Raw genomic sequence first — 20935 nt, forward strand, 5'->3', positions numbered from 1 at the left:
CGTGGATTAGAGTGTGATCAGATCCGCTTTAATGTGGAGCTGCTCTGTGTGTGTGTGTATATATATATATATATATATATATATATATATATGTCCTCTATCTACACGTACACCCGGATAGAGAGAGAGAGATCATGTAATATACAAGGCAATTTCAAAGCCTTGATTCCTTAAGACTGATTCCAGAGAGAGCTTGCTAAAGCACTCTGCCTACAGGGATGCAGTCACATTTTGTAAGGGTTTTGGGAGGCACAAGTGCTTTTTTAAAAAGCCTTTTTACATTCCTATGAATGCAGGGCTGGTGAAAGGTATTGATTCAGAGCCCCGAGGGAAAGCCATCCACTCCATAAGTTACAGCATGCTCACTACCAGAGCAAGCTTCCCCCACAACCTACTCCCATCATGCCTCCCCTAGCAATGTGCCTCACCCTCAGCTGGATGAATGGTCTCTAATAGCAGGAGGAGAGTTCACGTTCTCTGGCGTATTCTATCCTTGCATTCTATGCTGAGATTGGCACTAACTGTCTCATTTGTTGGCTTGATCAAATTCAGGGTGTAGTTTGGGCTGGAAAAAAATGGGATTATTTTAAAGTGGAAATATTTCATTGTGGCCATTTTGAAATGACACATTTTGCCTTTTCATTTCAAAATGTTTTATTTAGAAACTTAACAGAAGTTTTTAAAAAAGTGAAAGGCACCCAAAAACAACGCAGTACTAAACAAAAACTGGGGGGGGGGGGGAATTAGGTTGGACGCAGTGTTTCATTTCATCCAAAATTTGTTATTTTGTTTTAGTGAGAAACTGGAAAAAACTCATTTTCAGTTAAAACCAAACTAGGGTTTTTTCCCCCCATTTTTGTTGGTATGGGTTTTTTCCTTGTTTCAGGGGTCGATCCAAAAAAAAAAAAAATTCAGACAGCTCTAGATTGAGCCTTGTAGATCCCCCAATTTAAACCAACCCCCTCTTTTCTTGAGACTTCTAAAATTCCAACCACAGAATTGGCCAGGGGGTTGCTGTTGAAAGACAAGGAATTTCCGGCCCCTGCTGGCCCGTGGTACAAATCAAACTCAGGCCTGTCATGTTGCAATGCCAAGTGCACTATGCCCCAGGTGGCCCTGGGAATAAGGGGTTCCTAATTGAGCCCAGGAGTCAGTCCTATGTGACAGACTTGATTCATGTCATCTGAGCACCTGAATTTTTACCACTGCAGCCGGACAGGTGATTGAAGTTGGCTTGAGGCCAGAATGAAAGATTATCAGGGCTTGTTCAAGCCAATAATTGGTCAGTCTGAAATTTTGATCCTCCTTCCATTCTAATGTGCAGAGAGAACAAGTGTAGTCAGCTCCACCTGACCAGTACTCTGCTAAACCTCTTCGGACAACATGGCAAAGCACAGAGATGGCGATGCTGATGGGCCTTTTTTGTGGCCACAGACATGGGTGAAACATCCATGTAAATTCTGCTTGTTCTAGAAGTTCACTTGGGGCCTTTGCTCACAAAGAGCTGCTGGTCCACCAAAGAGCTTTTAGGGAACTGCATAGACTACTGTCCCCTGTTCTTCTCTGGCAGATCCTTGTGGGTCATGAGGGGCTGCTGCTCCTCCTCTTGCTTGGGGAGTCCTGCAGGCCTGAGTCCTGCCGCCACTGCTGTTAATGACTGATCCACGCTGGGAACAATCAGATAACACAGACTCTGACACCATCAGTGTGCTGATGACACATCAGCGGCTGTGGTGGACACACAGAGCTCTTTGTCCCAGCTGGAAGAAAGGCAGCTGGCTCAAGCTAAATACAGGAAGTATGGAGGTGACATGCAGGAGAGAGCTGTCGTTCACTGTGATCTTGCCCTCTGTCGGGGTATCTGCACTCCAGCGGTTAACATAGTACACAGTCTTGGGGTCCTGCTGGGTTCATCACTGTACCTGGAGACCCAAATAGTCTTGCTCTGTTGTACATGAGCCTGTGTGAGTCTTACTGTTTCGCATGAATACTGTGTGTACCTCAGTTTCCCTGTGTACTGCACCAATGCCTAGGTGGTGGAAATAAGGGTGTGTGACTTTTGTTGAGACCCTCTGGGGGGGAGGTTAGGTGGCTCCAGCTGCCTGCATGTAAGCAATGGCCGATGCCCTTCATAACTTGAGAACCAGGAGGGGGATGCAAACAAGTGACACTTTGCCCGGGAAGCAAGACGAAGGGCAACAGGGGTGTCAGAGGTCAGGCGGCTGGAAGGGGTCAGTCTCCTGTTTGGAACTCAGAGCGGGGAGTGTGGGGCACCAGGCCCAGGGTCCACCCCAGATGGACTTTGCTGAAAGTTCCTGATTTCTGTGCTAGCAAACTCTGTTCTATGCTGCGTTCCTGTCAACTACTAAACCCTTAGGTTTTACAACGCTGGCAGGGAGTCACTGCGGACGGCGAAGTTGGGCTTCCCCAGAGGTCCCGTCCAGGTGGAACTGCTGCGGGAAGTGTACAGTGACAATGCTCTGAGGTCAGACCCAGGAAGGCCATAGCCGAGGAGACTATTTTCCCTGGACAGTGTGTCCTGAGCGGAGTCACATTACCCAGAGCCCTGTCTGGCTTCACACTGAACAGTTCCAGAGCATCCGGCCTGTGACTCCGTGACAAGCATTTTCTCTAGCACTTAGATATTCTTGGCAATCTCCCACACAAGCGCTGACTCAGCCTGCCTCTGCTTAGCTTGGTGTAGCCGGGTTGACCTCAGGATATTAGAGAGGCAAGGTGGATGAGGTAATAGCTTTTATTGGACCAACTTCTATTAAACACCTTGTCTCTCCGCGGAGCTTCTGAGGTCTGATAAGATCACAGCCCAAGGTGGTATATCTTGCATCATCTCTTTAGCAGGGGCCTCCATGATAGCTCTAGAAGTCAAATTATAATCAGGGCCCTTTGTAATTGGGGAGTTTGTATCTGTGGCACTTGCTACAGAATTGTACTCTTGAATCTCCACTTTAAAAAAGGTTTGTGGCCCTTATGGTTCTGGAGATAACTTGGAAAACAAACCAAGTGTAACCATTGCTTGTTGCTTACCTCAACCAGCCTGAAACAATAGCTCTGAGTGGTGTGACTTGTCCCATTTGTCTCCACCAGGGCCTTGTGGACTCCATAATTCTGCAACCACAGAAGAAAAATGCCATTCAGTTCAGCGTTTTTGCTGCAGAATTCACCATTTTGCGGCAGCCTGGTGTTTGTTTTCAGGAACCTGCCTGCAGCTTCCTCTTGACCTCCAGCGTTCCCCACGAGGGAAAGGGGGTAGGTGGAGCGGTGGAGTGGATTGCAGGGCATTCTCTGTGTACTGTTCCATGGAACCAGGCAGCCGGGGCCTGGCTAGCCAGAGATGGAGTCAGGGGAGCCAGAGGCATAGACTGGCGAGCTAGTAAACCTGGACTGCAGAGCAGCTGAGAGCTGGGAAGATGAGCCACACACTGGCTACCGTCTCCTTCTGTCTGTAGCACACGTGGGAAGGAGGAGGTGGTTTGGGGCTGAGCTGCCCGGAGGGCATAGCGAAAATCCATCTTCAACACTAATCATTGTTGAAAATCATCATTAACTAATTTTGTTTATGAGCATTTTTCAACTATGAGCAACAGGAGTATGTGCGGGAGGGTGGAAAGGGAGGGAGAGAGAAATATGCTGGTAGCTGGATAAAGTAACATTGCTATGGAATGTAAGAATTTGCTGCCGCAGGATTTGGTCTGGTCATGCCGCAGACTGCACAGAGCCTTGATTATCATTTCACCTCAGCTCACAGTTCAGCCATGTAAACCCACCAAATGGAGCATGAGTGATGGGACTATTTGAAGTAAAGCAGATGCTGTTTCCACCCATCGACCAGTCATGAATCATGATTACAGCTTGGGGTACATAAAGTAAATAAAGTTCCCATTGACAAATAAAATCCAGCAACTCAGTGGTTCACAGCAGCTCAGAGAACGTTACGGAGATTCTCTGAGCTCGTTTGGTCCCAAAGACTCTTTATCTGATTCGGGTTGGGTGAGAAACTGGGATCCAGTGGGGTTTCAAGGGATTAGAAAAGAATTTGCCTCTGGGAAATTCCTTCCTGCATCTGCCTTGGTTTAACTGTCCAGTGAAGACTAGAGTGTTTATAACTTGGCAGTGAGCTCTTTAGAGCTAAACATGTGGAGGAATTTGCCTGTGGAGGCAAACCAGCCCCACTCCCTGTTCATTGCGGGTACCTGTATAGACGTTGAGAGAGTCCCTGTAAATGGGGGGAGGGGTGGATTTGTCCTATTTTGCTGCTGTGTGATGGCTATGAACTGGAGAGTGGGGGAAGCACTACTTGTTTTTGTTTTCTTAACTAAAACTTCAGGTCTTGACTACCATGTTTTTCCTGGAAGACTCTAAAGTCAGGGCTTTGGAGCAGAGGCCGGAGCTGGAGCGTGGAGCAGTAGGTTTTTGCCCGGAGCCGGAGCAGAGCAATTCCAAAATGTGATTGCTCTATATCCCTGCTAGAAGTAGTAGGATTATGATATCATGAGCACAAAATGAAACATGATTGAATCAAAATCCCTTCTGCTTTGAGTTAGTCCATTGAGAATTTTGTTTTCATTACGTCTCCTAAAACCCAATAAACCAAATATGCCTTTTTAATCACCTACAATGACCTTATTTGGCAGGAAAATCACAGCAAGAAATATAAAGAAAGAACAAAAGCCAGTCAAGTTAGTACAGACAGAGGGTCGTTATTTAAAGGTACATCTACTCCCACTGAAAGCTTTGGGTTCAGTTGTCAGCAATATCAGCAGTTATATTTCTATTACAATTGGGCCCATTGCATGCTTGGCATTGTCCCTGCAAAGAAGGAAGACAGAGTCCCTACCCTGAAAAGCGTACAGTCCCTTGCTGGTTTTCTGAATACATATAGTAACCACTACGCCATATAGGCTTTGCTTTCAAATGCATAGCATCCAGAAATGGGGCCAGGATTTTAAAAGAGCTCAGCATGCAGATCTCATGTGAAAATTCATAGATTCTAGGACTGGAAGGGACCTCGAGAGGTCATCGAGTGCAGTCCCCTGCCCGCATGGCAAGACCAAATACTGTCTAGACCATCCCTGACAGACATTTATCTAACCTACTCTTAAATATCTCCAGAGATGGAGATTCCACAACCTCCCTAGGCAATTTATTCCAGTGACAGTTAGGAACTTTTTCCCAATGTCCAACCTAAACCACCCTTGCTGCAGTTTAAGCCCATTGCTTCTTGTTCTATCCTTAGAGGCTAAGATGAACAAGTTTTCTCCCTCCTCCTTGTAACAACCTTTTAGATACCTGAAAACTGCTATCATGTCCCCTCTCAGTCTTCTCTTTTCCAAACTAAACAAACCCAATTCTTTCAGCCGTCCTTCATAGGTCATGTTCTCAAGATCTTTAATCATTCTTGTTGCTCTTCTCTGGACCCTCTCCAATTTCTCCACATCTTTCTTGAAATGCGGTGCCCAGAACTGGACACAATACTCCAGTTGAGGCCTAACCAGCACAGAGTAGAGCAGAGCAGAAGAATGACTTCTCATGTCTTGCTCACAACACATCTGTTAATGCATCCCAGAATCATGTTTGCTTTTTTTGCAACAGCATCACACTGTTGACTCATATTTAGCTTGTGGTCCACTATAACCCCTAGATCCCTTTCTGCCCTACTCCTTCCTAGACAGTCTTTTCCCATTCTGTATGTGTGAAACTGATTGTTCCTTCCTAAGTGGAGCACTTTGCATTTGTCTTTGTTAAACTTCATCCTGCTTACCTCAGACCATTTCTCCAATTTGTCCAGATCATTTTGAATTATGACCCTATCCTCCAAAGCAGTTGCAATCCCTCCCAGTTTGGTATCATCTGCAAACTTAATAAGCGTACTTTCTATGCCAATATCTAAAATCTGGCCACTTATTTGATGCCTAGATGGAACTGAACTCTCTTGCAAATCTGACTCCACGTTGATCTGTTTTCCTGAATCGGGTATGTCAGTGATCCCAGTAACTTCCTTCCATTTCACTTTCAGCTAATACCCTTTGGTCCTGGGAAAGGCTAGATAATGGGTTCTTAAGTCTTGAAACAAGGTCAGGCCATTCGATACATCATAAAGCAGCAATGAAGGGTCATCTTTAAACTAATATGGCATGTCTGTTTTGTAAAATAAAGCTTTGACAGCCTAAAAACAACTGCCAATAGGAAACAGACGGAACCATTTCAAAGCATTTGCAGTGCCCTGGACTATGCGCAGGCCTAGGGAATCGCTCGCTCATACAGTTTTTAGTGGGGGCAATCAGATGTTTAACTATTGTGTTTGGAGTCCCGGAGGAAATTCTGTTTTCCCATCACGTAGGCTGGAGACTAGGGACAGCAACTGAAATTAAAGAAACTGCCCTGTTCTGATATTTCAGTTGCTTTTGGCTCTATTGAAAATATTTATATTTTAACAAACAATTTCTCTCCGTTTTTTCTGAAAGCCCCAGTGGCTGGAGTCGGGTAATTACACAGGAATCTCTACTTCCTTTTTAAAAAGCCCCAAACTTAAGTTTCTAGTCGTCTTGTTTGGACAGAAAAGCTTGAAAAGATTAACCAGAAGCCCGGGAAGACAACCCAAACTTCTTCTTTTTTTTAAATGTCATGCCGTGTAAGCCAATTTCATGATTTTTGAATGCTTGGGATTGGCAATATAATGTTCTCCTGTTTTTGTGCTAATTGCTACCTGCACAGTTAAAGGTTTGCAGTAGTCTGTGTACATGCAAGTAGTCCCAATGAGTCCGGTGATACTACTCGGGTAGTCGGAAAGGTTTACAGGACTGGGACCTCCGTTTTTAGAAATATAGGCCCAGATCCTGGGCTGCATCCAGCCCAGCTCAGGAGTGGAGGTAAAAGTGGTATTAAAGTTACCTTTTACACACACTGCTGTGGGACCAACAGGCTGCTAGCCAGTGCCCCGCACAGAGTACAGTAGCCTCAGGGAGTAAAGACCCTGTGGACAGCCGCCCACCCCCTATATTCACACACAGCAGGAGCCAATAGGGACGCTGCTATAGCAGTTGTATCCTACCTAAGGATTCCCACATCCAGGAGGTATCCTCAGGGTCCAGAACTCCTGGTTTTCCAGCTCTTTTGGCACCACCGGGCAGGGACCAAGATCTGGCCTAGGTTCTGGCCCACTGAATCCCCACGATGTGGGTCGTATTACTGGAGGAACCTTGCTTTTTGCATTTCCCTGTTTTTAAAAACTATTATTTAACCGTGCAATAGAATTTTTGCATTAACGCCTTTTGGGGGGGTATTTAGTTCCCTTGTTTTGTTAAGGGGAGGGAAGAGAGGGGAAATTCTCATGGTTAATCATGTTAGTATTTAAATGTTCCCAGTTAAGCTTTCAAGTCCCCACCACAATAGGGTGGCAGGGGCAGATATGAGACTGAGTGAGATGAAAGGAGAGGGGCCATGGTGAGTTCCTTTGGTGCTGATTGGCTTTCAAGGCGGAGTTAACAGGGCAGCCGCACAGTTGTGAGCAGACCTTTACACAGCAAGGTGCCCAATTTTATCCCCCTTCCATGAGTAGCCCCATTGGCTTCAATCGGACTCATGAGAATAAAGGTTAGAGGAGCAGGTCCTATGGTTGAAGTTCAGCCATTTGCGCCATCTGCAAATAAAGAACCTGCTCTTGCCACTAGGAAATAACGTCCGTTTTGTACCCTTCTGTAACTTGAGGGTCTGAAAACACTCGGCCCGATTCTCCTCTTGCAGCCGCTGTTGGAAACGGGGAGTTACTCAACTCACGTTAACAGTGTTCGCGGCTATTCAGCATTATATGCAGTAGCACTTTACAAATAGTCATTAATTAAGCACTTTGCACTATTGTGCTCTCAACAAGCTCCAGTTTGGGGAACGAACGTTTGACAGATTTTCAGTCCTGGCTTCCTAGCACCATATTCCTGGCAGGGTAGTCCCAACCCTATTGCTTTTCATAGGCTACTCCTTCACCCTTCCCGTTTCCCATCCTATATCCCTCCTATGCATAACAGCTCCATGGATCCCTTGTTTCTGAGAGCAGCCAAGGCCGCAGCTGGATCTGTCATGAAAGGAAGCAAATGAGCGTCATGTTATTCTCTCTCTCGCTCAGAGTGAAGTCAGACCCTCTTCTGTCTCCCAGGCCTGAATCTGAAAGCTATGGTGGCATTAGCTTCCTGTGATTGGTTGATATTTTGCTCTGGCAGAAATCAGCACCTGTTGCTGTATATTACTCTGTAGAGACTGAGCCAGACAAGAAGCTGAAGGAAAGACGGCTGCATTCAAGCCCTAGGTATGCCTTTTGTGGGATTTTAACTCTTTTAAGCAAATACAGGAAAACCCATGGCCACGGAATGCGCGCCTGGAGTCAGAAGTTAGTTGCTGGCTAGCCGGGGACAGATCTCTGTCTGGAAAGAGCCTGTAATTTCGCTATCTTGAAGGACCTGATGGAGAGGGGAAGGGGGCTATTTTTGGAAGCTTCTTTGGGGTGAGTTAGTGGAGTCAAACTTCAGTTCTTGGACCTGAGCTCATCTCTGAAAAGTCTTTGCTGACATGAAGGTAGAATTGTAGGATTATTTACATGTTATCTCCATGGTGTCCACAGACATGTTAGGTTCTTTACAGAGCTTTGCCCTAAGGAGTATACAACCAACAGACCAAGTGTACGGTTGTGTGCAGGGGAAACACACCAGAAGCCATTCTTAGGTGAGTCTTTCAAGACCTTTTAAAAGGATTCAGAGAGCACAGTGGAGGAATGAGTTTGAATAGCAGAGACTATGCGTGTGAGCTGTAATTGCCACATTTGGCCTACACAGTCGTCACAGCGTTAGTATCTTACCTGCTACTTTGTAAAATGCTTTGAGAGCTCAGAGATCTGACCCATGAAACCCAATTCTGTTCTACTGGCTGATGGAACCTGTTCTAGGACCATTTTGACCATCTATGCTGTTGACCCAAGCTGTCACCTTAAGCTACCTCGCTTTATGAAGGCAGGGATATATGATGGGTGTGAATGGGGGTCCACAAGGTCCCTAATTCAGCTGTTGGAATCCTGGAACAATGGTGTCCGGGTGTAAGCACACGCTCCCTCCCAGCCCAGAAGTTCTGTCAGGTGTGGTACGGCATAAATGGACCAGGTACCAGCCATTAGTGAGCGTGGAGCTTCAGGGTATCCATGAACCACATCTAGTCTTGGCTCCTGGTTTGGAGCAGTGTCACACTCCTAGTCCGGTTGAACATGTACTGGAGTTGGGAGGCAGGAGCAGTCAGTGAACGGGCTGAGGAGAGGGAGAAATTCCAGCCGGGCTCAAGTTCTGTCATCACCTCCCTTACCGCTGTCTGAAAAAGGAGGTTTTCTGCAGATTGATCAGAGCAGCCGCAGCCCAGGACGGGAGAGGAATCGATGACTCAGCGCTGAACTGTTGAGACTAGAAAGGTGCTTCTGTTAAGTCATCAGTTTCCCTTCCTGGTAGACAGCAGCTTCACTCTCCTATTTGCACAAAGCTTCCTGCTCCAGCAGCATCAGCCCAGCTTGGGCACAGGGTGAGGACAAGGGCTTCATTGTTATAACAGAGGGACACAGAGGGCAACTGGGGCCCTTCACGGCTTCAGGCGTCCCCCTGTGGCGACAACCTTCGCAACCAAAGGCTGGTGCGGTGCCTAGGACAGGTATTGGAGCTGGGGATTGGTTTGCTATTCGGAGACTCTACCCAGAGACAAGGCAGTGAACCCAGAACGGGGAGTGAGCCCAGAATTTCAGAACTCACTATGCAAACCCTGCTTTAGGAAGAGTCCAACTCTGAACCTCCTAACAGTTAATGTATGTACTTGATGCATCCTGACAGCCCGCTAGCCTTAATCCGTTGACAATGGGGAGCACAGAAGATTGCACTGGGGAACAGCAGCACTGAAAGTGTTAATTGCTTTGGGGTTAGTGCATGTGCCATTAGAACACTGGCATTCTGTTAACGATAGCAGCCCTCCCTTTCTACAGCCCCTTGCGCCTCAAAGGGTTTTGCTTCACCTATCCCTGCAATGCAGCTGTCTCCGGGGTGGAGCGCTGCAGCTGTTTAACAGTACGCAGCAACGCTGCCCAACAGTTAAGAGCAGGACGCAAAGCAGAAGGGGAATTTGAGGGGGAAGTTAGAGAGACAGTGGCACTACCCAAATTGGAAGTTGTTCAGAACACCATGGTCTACACCTCTATTTTTAGAAAATTGCTATAGGATCTTTAATGATGACACATGGGCTGGATCTCAGTTTTACGTATCTAGATTCCAGTAGAACGTGGGCATTTCAAGTGGGGTGCGCCGTTAACAGGGTCTTAAGGACCGATGGCATTTTCCTGCTGTGATCCATGGAATCTTGATCCTTTAAACATATAGACGTTTGTAAGATTTCTGGTCTAATGGACTGAGCACAAGACTGGGAGCCAGGAAATTCCTGAGACGTAATCCCAGCGCTGGCACTGACTCCTTCTGGGGCTGAGTCACTTAACCTCTCGGTACCTCGCATTATTCCTCTTTAGAGTAGGCCTGGCCCGCAGCAGGGTTGTGAGGGGGCTTTGAGATCCTCCACGGAAAGGCTCTCTGGAAGGGCTGTGGCTGGGATTGCTTGTACAGCAAGTCTAGCGATTGCTTGCAGCAACGTATTCACACATGGATGCCTGCGTCATTCAGGCACTCCACCTGAATTCCATTGTCTTGGACGCCCGTGCTCCCCCTTGCCAGCTGTGTTGTGTGCCGAATGCAATGCATTTGTTTTCCCCCCTCTCTATTTTGCAAGGCTCCCTGGAAGTGACATGGCAACAGGCACCTGTGAGGTATTGGAGAGAGACCTGGAGTGTCCTGAGGCCATAGAAGAGTTGCCAATGCTGGCAGAGAGAATTCCAAGGCTCTCGAGGGAGGACGTGAGAAAAGGTACCTCATCCCTGCGTTGACACCAGAGGCCATACTAGGAGGACTTTCCCAGCAGTGAATGCACAGGCTAGTCTTGCCTCCAGGGAGTTAAAAGGCAGTTGGGCTGTGCTGATACCATTGGAAATGTTCCTTGACGTGTCTTGTGAGGGGATTATATGCTTAAGATCTTGATCTTTGCAGTGAGAACGGCTTATTGAAAATTATGAAGTGACCTTAGAACTTGCAGAGAGCTTAGTGCCGGCTTTTAGAGATGTGCTAAGATCCATGTCAGGAATGCAGGCATCGGACTATTTGCCTTATTCTTTAAAGGTGACCTCTAAAGGAGAAGATATGAGATTTTTATACCCCGTTTTGCTTCTTTGTGTAGCATTGCATTTAATTAAAGGTCCAACAGAAGATTTTAAACGTTCTCTTTTCTGCTTATACTAGAAATTCAGGGCCGTTGCACCCTATTTCCTAGAACACTGTATGGATGTCTGGGGAACTAGGAGGTTTAAAAAATTGATAGCAAGATAGCAACATTGGAGTGAGAGGAGAAGTCTTTTTTATTCAGACTGCATAAAATATTTTGGAGTGTATGGTTCTGTGAATGCCTCTTACTCAAACCCTGACAAACAGTTGGGAGAAAAGCTCTTTTGTTAAAGATTCTTCATATTTGCATCTTTAATCAGAGAGTGGTTCCAGTCTATATCTCTAGGTCTTCGTTGGGATATCAGACTCCCTGGTTTCTGCAAGACCAGGTTTAACATTCCTGATATTTCTAATGCAGAACACAAGTAGAATTTTGTAATTATTAGTAAATACATTCAGCCTTCTTTACACATCAGAAAGAAAAAAGGGAAAAATTCAATTGTTCTGCTCTTGACATGACCTTTTAAATTACATTTCCGGAATCTGTATTTTCTTACTATTCACTGGTCCATGACTAGTGCTAGGGGGTGGAGGTGGGGAATCTTACTGGTCCTGAAAATCTTTAGTAGCCCACAGCTGAAAAAATTCCAGAGCTTTGATGAACCTTTACACATACCATATGCAATTCAGATCCAATCCGGCCCCCCACTGAAACAAAGGGAATTTTGCCATTGACTTCAATGAGGGCAGGATGGGACCTTTAAATACTGTCGATTTCCCCAGGATAGATAGAGCCTCATTAAATTGAGGCATTAGTTTAATGAGTTTGTATTGAACTTTGACACATGCCAAACCAATGGAAATAGAAAATGACAGTGAAGAGCTAACCAAGGAGACGCCCCATCATCGTATTTACTGTATCAAGCCACCGGAGAAATCCAATTACCAACCGGCTTTTTCTTTTACACTTCGTTTGTGACGGGGTGTTAACAGCCACAGTCTCAAGATCCAGTAATAAGGACCCGGCTTTCAGAGGCGCTGAGTGTCTGCCTCCAATTGCTCAGGCCCTGGGGCAACAAAAGCTGGGATTCCAAGCTGCCCTCCGATGGCAGAGAGCCCCGGGCTGGGGCCGCTCCGGCGCTCCAGTTAGCGGGCTGTAAACGTAGCTGAGAAAGTAGGTTGGGAGAGTCAGATGATAGATCCTGACCCCCGGGGTCTCAATCTGCTCTGACTAGATATAAATGGTATCTTCCACTGGAAAACAAAAATTCCCAGCTTCCCGGGGGGTTATTGTCATCTTCCGTAGCACAGGGGATTTCTGAGATCTCGGCTCTTGGTTCCTCAGGCTAACGGTATTTTAGATCACCGTTTCAGGAATGACGACAGCCAGCATCCAGTGTCCTTTTCTAGCCTTGCTGAGACGCTGTTTTCAGGGGATTCTTGTGCATCTCAGGCTCCATCAGGTTAGAAAGGGAGGCCCTTAGCCATTGCCGGTCAGTTTGAAAGACAAAGGGACAGAAGAGCCTACTGCACTGTCGCACCTGCGGCTGCAGTTTCTAGCACCCCCTGATGTTGACCCTGTTTTTGGCGCATCCCTGGAGCAGAGCAGGAAGCCAGGATGCCTGGTCAGCAGATAAATGTGTTTTGCGGGTGACATCAGTTTCTCCCTCCGCTTTTTTTTTTTTGCCTGGGAGGTCCAGGGAGTTTGTCCCATCACTTTCACTGGCCTGGTGCTTGCCAGCTCCAGGTTCCATTCCTACACCCAGATTTCTCATTTGAAGGCCAATTGGGCTACTGCTGTGAAAGGGAACTTTCAGTGTGGCACGAGAGAACTGGCTTTTAACTCCTGCTTACCACGTCTCATTATAAGTGTGAAAACCTGCCTTGCTGAGCGATTACTGATTTGAGAAAAGCACCCAAACATCTTCCCCAGTAATTGCATCCGCTTCCCTGAGCAACATAGCACTACTTCATCCCTGGGATCCTGCACGAATTCATGGGCCACGGTAACAGTTTTCAAGTACATAAAAGGTTACAAGGAGAAGGGAGAAGAATTGTTCTTCTTAACCTCTGAGGATAGGACAAGAAGCAATGGGCTTAAACTGCAGCAAGGAAGGTTTATGTTGGACATTAGGAAAAACTTCCTAACTGGAATAAATTGCCTAGGGAAGTTGGGGAATCTCCATTAGTGATTTTTAAGAGGTTAGACAAACATGTGTCAGGGATGGTCTAGATAATACTTAGTCCTGCCATGAGTGCAGGGAATTGGACTACATGACCTCTCTATATCCCTTCCAGTCCTACAATTCTGTGGTCTATATAGAGGCTAGGACCTTTGGGTCCAGACGCACAGCTCCTTGAGTTAAGGGACAATTTATTGATGTAGTAGTAGTAGTAAGGCTTTTATCTTCTCTGCAGGCCGGCCACTAGGTGGCAAGATGATCACATGCTATGAGCCCCTCATGCTGTCCATACTTTGTTTTATTTTGCTTGCACTTGTTTTTAACAGATGCTGAAGTGCCACAAAGCGAAGAGGAGGTAAACAGTAGCTCACATGTAAGTAGCATCTATCTAGTAATCCTGTTTATAACTATCTCCAGACTTAAGTTCATGGTGCTGAAGGCCCGGGCTATGTGACACTGGATGTTTGGAACAGCCCTTACAGTCTACAGGAAAGGCAGCAGAAGCCTGGTCTTTGGACCTTGGGGAGCAGGGTGGGCCTACTACCCCTTTCCCAAGATTCGCCTGCATACTTGGTACATCCAGTTAAATCAGCAGCAGGGCCTTGGAGTCTTATGATTCTGATAGATTAAATTAGCAGTGGTGAGAGGCGCTGGATTGACAGCCTGGGAGAGCGAAGGCCTCAGGTTGCCCACAGCGAAGGTGCAGGTGCAGGGCAAGCATCCACTGTATTGTCGTGACAATGTGCCTTAACTCTGGCCAGGAGGGGCTGCCCCTGTAGGTAGGAGGGGAGTCCCATGGCCCACTCAATCCTGGGCCTCGGACTGCCAGTGAGGGGGGGCGGTTGTGAGGTGTCTGTTGGGACTCAGCTCACTTCCTATCAATCATTTAACACAGGCCACCAAGCCGCCATCAGATGGAGCTTACCAAGCTGGGCTGGACCTAGACATGAAAGGCTCCATAGCTCATTGCCCTGATCCCTCCATTCCCTGGGTGGGGGGGAAGAGCTCTTGGCATGTGCTCTCAAAACCTCTGCTTCATCAGCTCCAGGACTTCTACGGGAGTAAGGACATACAGGCTCAGATCCTCCCTGGTATTTAGGCACCTAACTCCCATTGATATCAGTGGGGACCTAAATACCTCTGAGGCTCTAGGCAACAGTGCCTCAGAAGGCCTTATAGTAGAGGAGGAAACCATTGCTTGTTACTTGTAGGCATAAGACATAGCTTGGCTCAGGGAAACAGGGAGGAAGAGATCAGTCACAAGCGTGGAAAATGGCCTCCCATAAACTAATAGGGCTATGGGGTTAGGCTCAACTTGGCGTTGTGTGAGGCAGTGGGAGACAAGAGGCTGGGCAGGAAGATCGCCATTACTAAGTATCCAACAAGCAGCTGAATGTGCAGAGGAGTGTGTTAAAGATTATTGAAGAGCGGGGATGTTGGGTGCAGATGCTTAGGGGTGCTGATGCAAAGGAGAGGTTGGGAAGCGGACGCAGATGTTCTCGGGGGTGATAGAGGAATTTCTGGGCTGATAGGCTGGGCTTGTGGGGAGTTGCTGAAGGTACCACGGTGAACATGATAATGGAAGAAATAAAACTAGGAGCATGTAGTTGGAAGACAGGAGTGAGAGGAGACCAAATCAGACCTCCTGTCTATTTCATCCCAGAACAGAGGAGCAGGAGAGAACTCACTGAAATGAAAGGGAAGCCAATCCGCAGGAGAGAAAACCGTCTTTAGAACATCACAGTGATCAGGTTAACCACTACCACTGCCCCCTGGTGGCCCATCAGGGCACAACTCACCCAGCCACAGGTTTCCGCTGGTAGGTCACTGTCTCTCACAGGGTCTAACATAGCAGTGCATTAACCCTCCAGCCAAGGCACACTTCAGTCCTTTCCAGGGTATTAAGGTCCAAAGAAATCAGGAAAAAACACAACTCAAAACAGGGAAATGCGGCAAACCTTCAGCAGGACCCTACCCTTCTGTTCTAGGCTTGTTTTCCAATAACCAGTATTCCCGCCATTCTCCTAAGGGTCGGTTCATCCCTTATCCACCCAGCAAGCTACCCCAGTCTCTGGGCTGTAAGCAGCCTTCTCTCACAGCAGGAGAAGCGGAGCTCTGCAGTACTTCTGGGTTATCCCTGCCTTGCGCTCAGTCTCCTTCTTTTAACCCCTCTCTCCATGCCAGCAATTCACTGCAGGGATATTGGGGCAGAGTCAGTTGGGTCTAGTGACACTAACTAAGATAAAACCATAAAAGAAATCAGTCCTCATGGTGTAAACCAATCCTCAGAGGGGGTCAGGACTGACTGCTTTTTCACAGTTCGATGAATCATGAGGGTTTTCCACCTTCCCCTGAAGCATGTGACATTGGCCACAGTCAGATCCAACCTACAGGACTGGCTGGCCTATTGGCTTTATGCAGGTGAGGAAATTCCAATGTTCCCCACTGGGAACAAAAGCAAGAGTCCTTGCTGTGGGCAACATTTAGCTGGAAACGTGGCCTCCGCAGGGCTTTGAGGGGAATCACAGCCCACCCGTGTGCAGTCAGAGCCAAGGGTATCATGATTCAGCTGTTGCTGTCACTGATCTCAGTTGACTGGCAGCTCTCCCCCATCTGCTAGGAACCGGTGCCTCTGACACATTTATTCATGAGTCAGTCGTACTGCACCTCTGCAATCTGATTCATGGGGGAACCCTGGTCTCTCTGTACGCTAGCAGGAAGGGACTAGACCCAGAACCAGGCCTCGGTGCCTAATTTATCTGCGTTTCTAAGCTCCCTCTCTCCAAAGGATACGTTGTCCTCTGGGCAGACACGTCAGCGCGGATTAGCGGCTGCAGCGAAGCAGCTCTGCAGAGCGCTTGTGCTCAGCAAAATGCCTTTTGCCAAAGGTTTGGCTCCCGTTCACGTGCCAGGGATTGAATCACATAAATAAAATGAACCAACAAGAGCGTGATTGTATCCCGAGCTCAGCACGGCCCTGCTTCCCCACACAGCCCCTGCCAGTTTCCACAGGAGGCCGGGCAGAGATTGAGAGGGCTCTCTGGGGCGGAGTGGGACACTGCCGTGGGGGGTATCATATAGTGCAGGNGCCAGAACTCATAGATTATTCAGAGCCATACACAATAAATACAACTGTCCTGGGTTTCTCTCACCAAGTATGCCCAAGATTTCTCTGTCTGAGAACAGTAATACAAAGCTATGCTTCAGGATGAACTGGATAGCCTGAGGCACTGCCGCCCAGGGACAGCACTCTTCAGCTCTGTGTTGCTGGTTCAAATCCAGCCCGAGTCAGAATTTTCAACAGCTGCTCGGTGCTCAGGGATGCCAGGTAGGTATCCAGAGAACAAAACCCAGCTTCTGAGCCGGCCACCGCTGTACAGACAGGCTCAACAGAGAGGCCAGAAAAAATGGACGTGCCTTGGAGACTGAATTCCCTTTTCATCCATGGACGTGATCCCACCCCTGACCTGGAGAAGCAAAGCGAGGGAACACTGACATTGCAGCTGCATATGACTAAACCGATGTCAAGACCTGAAGGGCCCCATTATGATCATCTAACCTGACCACCTCAAGCCAGCACTAAGTCTTATATATTTAAATATGCTGTTGGCTGGGTGTAGGGGAGTGGGAAGAAAGTTCACCCACTTTAACTAGCATAGTTCTCAGCCAGGTCAAAACCTTGCCCATGCTAGAATGCTGCTGGTAAGAGATCCCTCAGACAGATGTGGCTGCCAGGGTGAACAGGGCCAAAGACAGAACCTCACTGATTTAGGAGAGTCTCAATGTTGCCTTTTCCTCACAGCCCCCCCAGGGTAAGTAGGGGGGCTAAGCCTGGACAGATCCATTCACATTTGCCTGCTTAAGAGTCCTCGTGCCATGTACTGCAAAAGAAGAGCGGCAGGGTTTTTACACAGGCAAACTCACCCTGGCAGCAAGGACTGAGATATGCTTCAAGAACAGGATTGGAGACATTTCGCAGGAGATCAACACTACTGGGGAAAGAACAAGAGTGAATTGTTCTCAGCAATCGGCTCTCTCGAGGATTTTATGCCAGGCCCACCGCTGGGGTATGAAGAGCTCCTATGAACTGGGTCACTGCTAAGAGCAGGCAAAAACATTGTTGCCAGCTTTAGGAACATATCCTCTCTCCCCCCCCTTTTCTCCAGTAAGAGAGCATGGTCTAAACTGTCCTTTGGATTTTACCGTAAATATTGGAGGAACGAGTGAGATGGCCCTTGAGGGCCAGGAACAAGGGCAGTGGTGGAGTCTATTAACCCAGCAGCACTGGAAGTCACAGCAGAGGATGGGAGGTTGTTAGGGATGGGGGGACACACTCGAGGTGATCACCACAATTCAGATGGTGGCTAAAGACAAATGGGAAGTTTATTGTACTGATTAGGTAATTTCTACTCAGTGTGGGACTCCCCTTCCCTCCCCCATTTCATCTTCTATCAATCCCTCTCTTTGGTGTGCAAAGCAGTATTTTCTGGGTAATACCACGCGTATCAACATGGTATCTGAGCATCTCTCTCAACTCATCAGTCAGTTCAGGGGTCTCTTAGCACGTACCTTCTTCAAGATGCAGCACAAGGAACCTGTTCTCCCCTGGGTCAGCCAAGTGGGCACTGATGTGTTTCAGAGACAGGAGAGCAGAATGGGCCTCCCCAGCAGGACAGATCCCAAAGGTCTCCAGCCGGCCTTGATCCCAGCTTGAACGTCTCACCACTTTGAGGAAATCGCTTTCATAGCTGGTAAGGACCCCCACGACTTCCAAGTGGTTCTTGCCCAAGCCGTACCTCCTGCCCATTTTCACCGTGCACACTGGCCCTTCCAGCCCACCAATGGGCCAAGGGGGGAGGCTGGAATCTGACCCCAGAACTGGGAAAACTGCCTCCTCAGGGATGAGCGGAGGGCATTTTGCTCCTTTGGCATCATCTCCTGGCTTGTCACTCTTCACGAGGAGACGAGTAGCAGTGGTGGCCTTGGGCGTCAATGCCATTAAGTTGAGTTCTGCTCCTTCATATATGCTCCCGTCTTCCCTTTCTCTCCGCTCCTCTCCAAATCCCAACTCCTTTGAAAAGGTTATTTCCAGTTCTTCAGCAGGCGAAAGTCCTCCCTCAACACCTCCTTTTCTTAGCAGAGCAGTTGAGGGGAGGAGCAGCAGCAGGCACTGCAAAGCCATTCCAAGCACGGGCCTCATCTTCCAGCTCCGAGCAGCTCTAAACTCCGAGGCTAGTTACTCGAGTGCATCCCTCGAAACACTTATGTAAGGGGAGGACTGCATCTCCCGTTCAAACAAAGTGACCTTGGGTTGACAATGCACAACACACCTCCCTTGAGAAAAATTCAGAGGCCAGTGTGCTATAAAGGAGGGAGGGCCGATTCAAAGGAGTTTTTCTGTTCTATTTTTGGCATTGCATCTAGTGCTTGGAAATGTTATAAAATTAAAGCTGTTTACCTTATTTGTAGGGATGCTTGTCCTTGACTTAAGATGTTTTTAAAGAAGGGTGTGGAGAAAGAAGGCCAGTCCGGCTTGAATCTTCACTGGGATTGGCAGACATTTCTCTTAGGACTTGAAACATCCAGGAGGTCAGAATTGCTTAGACTGGATGGAAGGGGTATAAGTAGGGGGAATGGGAAGAAACTGAGAGAAGGTAGGTTTAGACTGATCATCTCTCTACGGGGAAGCTTCCCTTGATTACTGGGAGCATCAGCTCTTCCATTCTGCAAACTGTTTAGAGAAGTCACCTCATAAAGATTCGCATTCTATCTCATAGAGCTGGAAGAGACCCTGAAAGGTCATTGAGTCCAGCCCCCTGTCTTCACTAGCAGGCCCAAATACTGATTTTGCCCCAGATCCCTAGGTGGCCCCCTCAAGGATTGAACTCACAACCCTGGGTTTGGCAGGCCAATGCTCAAACCACTGAGCTATCCCTCCCCCGAGGAGTTCTGGTCCAACTCCTCCCAAAACTCAGTGCTTGGGTCTTAAAATATTTCATTTTGCAGGAGCATCAGGAAGGGGTCTCCCAAGGGAAGTAATGGAAGCCTCAGACCTTGAGACAAAAACTGGACTGGATTAGAACACAATCCTGCAATAGCCTGTCCCCACTGGGCCATAACAACTACTGGCAACTTTTTTTTTTTTTTTTTTTAACCTTCTCTGATACCAAACGGCTAAGGCTGGCCACCACATCTATTCCATGGAAATTTGATGCCCACGGGTTTTTAAAAAGGTAATTGTGTCTTCAAAACCAAGTTCAACACACAGCCAGACCTTTCTGTTGGTCCACAGGTCTGTGTGCAATACTCATGAGCTAGATACAGCACGACGACTCTCAATCTGCAGCAGCGCTGAGACCATGATCTGGGAATAGACCAAAGGGCTTGTTTGCGGAGTTCTCTTCTACGGAGAGACTCACAAGTGACAGCCTCCAACCCATCTCAGGGTAAGATATTTCAACCTGATAGACACAGATTCAAGCCACAAAGGCTATTAAGATGCAGGTTTCAGGGTACCAGCTGAACACCAGCTCATCTTAAGAGAAATTCCTCTATTGTTCTACAAGTTAAAAATCGCACAATTTTCATTTTAAAACATACGTTCGTGGCTTTGTCCACTTCGAAATTCTATTTTACACTGACCTTGCCCACAGCTGTCTGACACAGCCATGTAAGTTCTCCGACAGAATCACTGTACAGCTTCTGCACTGGAACAGGAGTCCTTGTGGCACCTTAGAGACTAACATTTATTTGAGCATCAGCTTTCGTGGGCTACAGCCCACTTCCGTAGCCCACGAAAGCTTATGCTCAAATAAATGTGTTAGTCTCTAAGGTGCCACAAGGACTCCTGTTCTTTTTGCGGATACAGACTAACACGGCTGCTACTCTGAAACCTTCTGCACTGGGTATACAAGATGCAGCAAGAGACAGCCCACAGGGCAAAAATCCACTTCTAGCAAAAGTCTGCTGAGACACACATGGCCAGATCCAAACCTAGCAAAACAAGTGCAACTGCACTCAAGTGAACTGAGACCGTTCCGCTCCTGATCAACTCGGAATTTGGACCACACCGTACATGCTCATCAGAAGGCCAGTACAAGTTTAAATTCTGGAGTGGGTGAAACAGCCAGGGGAAAGTCAGCTGTCATGGAATCCCACAAAAGTTTTTCGTGGGTGTGTGTTGGCGGGGGGAGGAGGGAAATGGATGATGATCCTAAGTGCCAATGTAGAGCATGGAACAGTCCCCAAATGCTAGGACTCCTTTGCTAAGCAAAAACAACACTGGGAGAAGTGCTGTGTCATGAGACTGAGCTGATGTTACTTCAAGTACATTTAATTCATGGTTACTTCAATTATATAGTTGAGATTTCACGTGAATTCTACTTATTTTCCCAATGATTGGATTATAACTTTGAATAGATACCACTAAGGACAGCAAGACTGACAATATTTTCCTAT

General features: G+C 47.5%; 1 protein-coding gene and 1 long non-coding RNA gene across 3 annotated transcripts; one reads left to right on the forward strand and one right to left on the reverse strand.

Annotated features, from left to right (window-relative positions):
• Positions 1 to 3642: 3642 nt before the first annotated feature.
• LOC117868949 lies at positions 3643 to 13852 on the forward strand. 2 transcript variants are annotated; one of them, XR_004643745.1, is made up of 4 exons: positions 3643 to 3875; positions 8138 to 8317; positions 10810 to 10943; positions 13804 to 13852. It is a non-coding gene; the product is annotated as an uncharacterized LOC117868949 (long non-coding RNA). The 2 variants fall into 2 exon arrangements; XR_004643744.1 differs by lacking the exons at positions 3643 to 3875; positions 8138 to 8317 and adding an exon at positions 9224 to 9693.
• Positions 13853 to 18016: 4164 nt separating this feature from the next.
• Positions 18017 to 18891, reverse strand: AMH (anti-Mullerian hormone). Its single transcript, XM_034755292.1, has one exon. The coding sequence runs from the start codon at positions 18675 to 18677 to the stop codon at positions 18036 to 18038; it is 642 nt and encodes a 213-aa protein (XP_034611183.1). The 5' UTR covers positions 18678 to 18891; the 3' UTR covers positions 18017 to 18035.
• Between the last annotated feature and the right edge of the window lie 2044 nt (positions 18892 to 20935).

This window comes from Trachemys scripta, chromosome 22 (assembly GCF_013100865.1).
Source record: "Trachemys scripta elegans isolate TJP31775 chromosome 22, CAS_Tse_1.0, whole genome shotgun sequence".
NCBI classification, from domain to species: Eukaryota; Metazoa; Chordata; order Testudines; family Emydidae; genus Trachemys; species Trachemys scripta.

Coding starts and splice junctions, on each gene's coding strand:
- AMH (XM_034755292.1), bottom strand. CDS start 18,677: ATGAGGCCCGTGCTTGGAATGGCTTTGCAGTGCCTGCTGCTGCTCCTC.